Source organism: Plasmodium reichenowi, chromosome 10, assembly GCF_001601855.1.
Source record: "Plasmodium reichenowi strain SY57 chromosome 10, whole genome shotgun sequence".
Lineage (NCBI taxonomy): Eukaryota > Apicomplexa > Aconoidasida > Haemosporida > Plasmodiidae > Plasmodium > Plasmodium reichenowi.
Genome location: NC_033655.1, coordinates 179572 through 187171, shown reverse-complemented (window position 1 = coordinate 187171; position 7600 = coordinate 179572). Strand labels below are relative to the sequence as shown.

The 7600-nt window shown below is 21.6% G+C and overlaps 1 protein-coding gene across 1 annotated transcript; it reads left to right on the top strand.

Annotated features, from left to right (window-relative positions):
• Positions 1 to 1188: 1188 nt before the first annotated feature.
• PRSY57_1004900 (putative regulator of nonsense transcripts) lies at positions 1189 to 5973 on the top strand (the record flags this gene model as incomplete). Its single annotated transcript, XM_012907639.2, has 1 exon — positions 1189 to 5973. The coding sequence occupies one exon, from the start codon at positions 1189 to 1191 to the stop codon at positions 5971 to 5973; it is 4785 nt and encodes a 1594-aa protein (XP_012763093.2).
• Positions 5974 to 7600: the final 1627 nt, after the last annotated feature.

Genomic DNA, 7600 nt, shown 5'->3' with positions numbered 1-7600 from the left:
AAATAAATAGAAAATATATAATTATATATTTATATATATATATATATATATATATATGTCAACCTTTTGTGATATATTTTAAATTTGTTATATAAACATATTATAACATATCACTTTAATTTACATATATATGTATGTTTAATAATTATGATAAAAATATTTGATGAGCGAATAATAAATAATAAACTTAAAAATATACATATATTTATTATTACATATATGTATATACAATAAAGTGTACGTATATATATATATATATATATATATATATATATATAATATATATTATAAAAATGAGGAAACTTAAAAAAAAGTGTTAATATAAATATATATATATATATATCACATATTTATTTATAAATGGTATCCCTAAATAATTTTTTTTTTTTTTTTTTTTTTTTTTTTTTTTTTATCATTTCATACATATAATATATATATATATATATATATAACATGGAATGGTTTATTTTAAATAATAAGAAAAAAGAAAATATAAAAGTATAATTATATATTTCATTTTGTACATTCTTGATTTAATCATATATAGTATAAAAATACGATTAAAATGCTTTGAATGCTTTTTTATCTAAAATATTCTTTTTTTTGTTATTTATGTATCATAATAAAAAATAAAATATAAGTGTTAATATATATATATATATATATATATATATATATATAATATTTTATATACTATGTAATAAAAAAAAATGGAATTAATCTCTTTCCTTCTTTTATATATTAAAGAAGAACTATTATCATATTAATATATATGTGCACTTACTAATATTTTTATATATTCGAAGAAATAAAAGAAAATACGTTTTACATATATTTTTTTTTTTGAAAAATCGTAGCTTAAAATAATTAGTATAAAAACAAATACAAAAGAGTGTGTAATTATAGAGAATTACAAGTATGCTCATATAAAAATATGTATGTATGTATATATATATATATATATAGATAGATATTTATAATTTATATATATTTATTCAAGTGTGTATAGGACACCTTTTATGTTAGACCATACAAAATAAAAGGAGAAAAAGAAATTAGTTTTACATAGCTGTAATGGTTATTTATATAATTGAGTGAATATAATTATATATATATATATATATATATATATATTTATTTATTTATTTATTTATTTATAAAAGCATCTGTAGGGGCGTATGAAAAACTATGGATAAAACATTTGATTATAATAATATTCATGTAGATAATTTTGACGAACTGTACGATTTTTGTATTTCTAAGGATACGAATAAAAAAAAAATAAAAGAAGAAAACTATTTTTCAGAAGATACACAACAAAAATTTAATGATGATAAGGATGCATGTAATAAAGAGGTGTTAAAAAAGAATACAAATATAAAACCTACAAAAAAACATGGGAAAAATAAAAAATCTGAATATTCTCCTTGTAGAACAATAGAGGAAAAGAGGTTAGATACGTTAAATGAAAGTTTGGAAGATACGGATTCATATTATGATAGAAAAAAAAAAAATTCACATAAATGCAAAGAAAAAATGAGTAACAGCAATAATAATAATAATGATAACAATAGTAACAAGAATATTGATCCTCATGGAAAAGATTATATTCATCAAGGAAAGCAGAACAATCAACATGAACAACAATATTATAGTAATAAGTATATGAAAAATAATTCAGAATGTTTAAGTGACATAAGTAGTTATACTGACATTAGAAGTTGTAATAATGTAGAGGATGGAATATATGATGAATATGATTTAACAAATAAAATGAAATATGAGAAAAAAAATAACAATAAAAATAAAAATAAAAATGGTCATAATAATAAATATGATAACAAATATGATAACAAATATGATAACAAATATGATAACAAATATGATAACAAGTATGATAACAAATATGATCAAAAATATGATCATAAGAATAATTATTATAAAAATGATTTTAGCACATATTATAGTAATCATAAGGATGACACGCATAATGAATTTTATGAAGAAGGAGATAATTATAGATATAAAAATAAAAAAGGTAAAGATGATTTAAAATATTATAGATGCAGATATTGTGAAATTGATTCCATCGATAGTGTTGTTCAATGTAATAATTGTAAGCGTTGGTTTTGTAATGGTTCTTATGGTACTTGTGGTAGTCACATTGTTACACATTTAGTTCGATCAAAACATAAAGAAATTAGATTACATAAAAATAGTTTATTAGGTGAAACAATTTTAGAATGTTATAACTGTGCATGCAGAAATGTATTTTTGTTAGGTTTCCTTCCGACATCCGAAGAAGGTGTTGTTGTTATTATTTGTAGAGATCCTTGTTTATCTAGTTATATATCCTTATATGAGAAACATGTGGGTCCTTTTGATGAACACAAAAATGAGAGTTTAGAAGATGATATGGAAAAGGAGATTTCCTTAAAAGATCACGACGTGGATAATGAAGAAATAAATGAGGAACTTTGTAAAAATAATAAAAAAAGATGTGAAAATATAAATAGTAGTAATGAAGATGAAAAAGAACATGTGGAACCTATTAATTTTTGTTCCCTTAATCACCCAAGTGATAGTTCTGATTACTATTATTATTATAATCATCATTCTAATTATTCGAGACGTCAAAGGAATAAAAAACAGAATAAAGGATCAGAGAAGAAACACATGAATGTTTGTTGTGATGAAAATAAAAGGAAGGATTTCGAGAATAATAATTATGACAATAAATTTGTTGATGATGAAAATATGATAGAAGGAGAAGATAATAAAGAATATGAGAAAAAAGGAAAACAAAATGAAGTGTATAAAGAAGATGAAAAGGGGAGCTATATTAGTAATAGTAATATTAATGATGAATTAAAGAAAATAAAAGATTGGGATTTAAAAAAATGGCAACCTATAATTGAAGATCGTTTTTTTTTAGAATGGTTAGTAAATATACCGTCTAATGAAGAAGCCGAACGAAAAGGTAAATTATCAACATCTTATAATGTAAATAAATTAGAAGAGTTATGGAAAAATAAAAAGGATGTGTATATAGATGAATTAAATTTTGAAATATTAAATGATGAACCTAATAAAGTTGAACTGAAATATGAAGATGCTCATCATTATCAATCAATATTTTCTCCGTTAATTCAACTAGAAGCTGATTATGATAAATCAATTAAAGAAGGTCAGAAACAAGGAAATGTCAGTGTTCGATGGGATATTGGTTTAAATAAAAAACGATATGCTCATTTTATTTATGTTAAAGAAGAAAGTGAATTGAGATTAGTTGCTGGGGATGAATTGAAAATATCTTATACATATCCCGATGGATCTGTGTGGTGTTGTGAAGGACATATATCTAGATTACATAATACCGAAGAAATATCATTAGAATTAAGAACATCTTGTACATCTAATGGACCATGGGTAGATAATATAACAACAGGATTTACTGTAGAATTTATATGGAAGAGTACAGCTTATGATCGCATGCAATTAGCTTTAAATGAATTTGCTTTGAATTCTTATTCATTAAGTGGATTTTTATATCACAAATTATTAGGACATGATATATCTGAGGATTCTTTGGAATATAATAAAAATACATTTTATAAATTAATGCACAAAAAGGTAATGAGTATAAGAAATTATTCTGCTCCTAATTTAGCACCTCTTAATCATTCCCAAATAGATGCGATAAAAAGGAGCTTATTATCTCCTTTATCTTTAATACAAGGACCTCCTGGTACAGGAAAAACGTTAACATGTGCAACTCTAGTATATCATTTGGTAAAAATGAATATGGGTAAGGTATTAGTAACTGCTCCGAGTAATGTGGCTGTAGATCAATTATCTGTTAGAATCCATAGGAGCGGTTTAAAGGTTGTTCGTTTGTGTGCTAAGAGTAGAGAATCTGTTCCAAGTATAGCTGAGTATTTATATTTACATAATCAGATGAAATTGTTAAAAACGGATATTGTTGAAGAGTTAAATAAATTATTAGAATTAAAAGAGGAAGTAGGAGAATTATCTCAAAAAGACGAACGTAGATTAAAAAAGTTAATATTATATGCAGAACATGAAATATTAATAGAAGCAGATGTAATTTGTTGTACATGTGTTGGGGCTATGGATAAACGATTAAAAAAATTTCGTTTCCGTCAAGTATTAGTTGATGAAGCAACACAATCAACTGAACCAGAATGTTTAGTACCTTTAGTAACAGGAGCAAAACAAATTGTATTAGTTGGTGATCATTGTCAATTAGGACCTATAATTGTTTGTAAAAAAGCTGCAAATGCTGGTTTAGGAAAAAGTTTATTTGAAAGATTAGTTATGTTAGGTATAACACCATTTAGATTAGAAGTACAATATCGTATGCATCCAGCTTTAAGTGAATTTCCATCTTATGTTTTTTATGATGGTAGTTTACAAAATGGTATTACTTTAAAAGAAAGAGAATATCCTTTAAAATCATTTCCATGGCCTAATCCTAAATGCCCTATGTTTTTCTACAATTCAACTGGTTTAGAAGAAATGTCTGCATCAGGTACAAGTTATCTTAATAGAAGTGAAGCTTCTAATATGGAAAAATTAGTTCGTACATTATTACAATGTGGTTTGAAACCATCACAAATCGGTGTTATAACACCTTATGAAGGACAAAGAGCATATATTACTTCATTATTTCAAAAAAATATTTCTTTTCAAAATTCATCAGACATAGAAGTAGCATCAGTAGATGCTTTCCAAGGAAGAGAAAAAGATTTTATATTATTATCATGTGTTCGATCTAATAAAAAATTAGGTATAGGATTTTTAAATGATCCTAGAAGATTAAATGTTGCCTTGACCAGAGCAAAATATGGATTAATTATATGTGGTAATGCAAAGGTCTTATCAAGACATCATTTTATATCTAGAGAAAAAATTAATGCAAATGAAACCATAACTAATGTAAATTCAGTATGGATCAATTTATTAAGTCAATTTAAAAAAAAAGATTTAATTGTAGAAGGTTGTTTATCCAACTTGAAGCCACTAAATATAAATATACCTACACCTACAAAATTACCATCTACATATACAAACTTTAATTATTTCCATAGTTATGATAATTTACAAAAAAATAAAACCTATTCTTATCAAGATAAATTCAAATCTAATACTTATAAAGATAATAACACAAATACAGCTAATCAATATAATCATAATAATAATCATAATAATAATAAAAATAATGATGATGAATTATTTAATTCTTCTCATAATAATCATTATTATTCTTCTTATTATTATTATTCACATTTTAATAAAAATCATGTACCAGACGAAAATACTAATTCACAATTTAATCTTAACCTTTCCAATTATAGTTATTGTAGTGACCATTTCATGAACAATGATTTATATAATTATATTAATAAAAATAAGAAGAAAAATATTGTCAACTCATATGTTAATAATCTAAGTCAAATGTCTCAATTTAATGATTATCCAACCGAAACAAATCATAATAATGACGATCATAATTATTTAGATCTTCATGACAAATATAATGATAATCTTGATGATGATAAAAAAAGTATTAATAAATCTAATATTTCGTCATCAGTGAATAATTCAGAATTTTCATATCCTAATAATAAAATGTCATCTAATCATTCTGTAGATTCATATAATCATGATACAAATTTAACTTCCATCTCCAAAAATGCGGACAACTTATTTCCGTATCTTTTCTATTATAAAAATAATCAAAACAGTAGTTCACAACCATATATGTATTATAATGAAAATAGGAAACAAATAAATTCATCCAAGACACAAAAAAGTTTAAAAAATACGGTACTAAATAAATCTTCTACCTCTAATACCATGTTATCACAAAAGGATTCTATTATAGTTAATGAACAAAAATTAAATTGTGATAACTTGAAAAAGGTATCTGAAAATATGCATATAAATTAGTGATCCAATTGTTTTAGTGTGCACGTATATAAATGTATCTCATTTTTTATTAATTAATTTTTCCTTATAAAAAATATATATGGATGGTAATAATATATATATATATATATATATATATATATATATATATATATATATGTGTATAATAGGTACAACAACAAAATGAATAAATAAATATATATATATATATATATATATAAATAAAATAAAAAGGAACAAAAGGAGGAAAAATAAATACTTTTATATGATTTATTTTTATAAGGATATAGTGAATTGGATTTTGTTTTTATTATTTTTGAAATAAATATATTTATTATAATTGTACATAAAAGCAAACTAAGATATATATATATATATATATATATGCTATTGCGGAAATATAATTATATATTGTCCTATGTACAATCATATATGTTTTTATTGAGGAAAAATAGGAATTACATTAATGGACATTCAAAAAAAAAAAAGAAAAAAGAAAAAAAAATTATATGTATATACTTATACATGTTAGAATATTACTTAATTTATATGCCTTTTTGAATTCATATATATTTTATATTTACGATGATTATCTCAGGAATTTTTATATTATTATAAGGAAAACATAAAATATACAATGTGAGTAAATATAAATATATGCTAAATAATAATATCCGAAGGAATAAGATCAGCATAACTGTATTTAATAATACTTGAAAGGAAAAAAAAATAAAATAAATTAAAATAAATAAAATAAAATAAATTAAAATAAATAAAATAAAATAAAATAAAATCCGACTAACTTGTTTTATAAAATAAAATATATATTTTTTATAGATAATCAAAATACAGTTGTAATATTTTACATACAAATATATCAAGTGAACACAATAATATGGAATTAATATGAAATGATATATATATATATATATATATATATATATATATATATATTTATTAAGCACATAAACCTATATATGAGTCTTACATAAAGCTCTTTTTTTTCTTCTTTTTATTATTATTATCCAAAAATGTTTAGTCAGGATATTTGTAAAATATATTTTTAATATAAAATAATAATAATAATTATATTTGTGTAGAAAAAAGATCTGTGTGAAATTAAATAAATATTACTACCTTAAATTTGACAATAATAAAATAAAAAGATATATATATGTATGTATTTATTTATGTATCTATTTATTTTATTTATATGTGTATAGTTTTTTTTTTTTTATTTTTTCACCTTTTTAACTTAATTATAATGTTTGAATATATTATTCATTTTAGTAAGTACATAAAATAAAAACAACCCAAACAAGTATATAAGTTAATTCTATAATAATTAAAGATAGTGTTTTTCATAATGAAGGTTATGTTACATTTATTGTTTGGTTTATATTATATTTTAATATTATAAAATATTATTCTTTATTTCTTAAAAAATTTTAAATATAATAATGCAAGGATCTTAAAATGTTAATTTTGAAATGCTATTGATTTAGGTCATTTAATTTTTTTTTTTTTTTTTACCTTACATGTTCAGAATTTTTTTTTTTTTTTTTTTTTTTTTTTTTCTTTTTTCAAACTTTTTTTTTTTCTTTATTTTTTTTTTTTTTTTTTTTTTATCAATTTTTTTTTTTTTTTT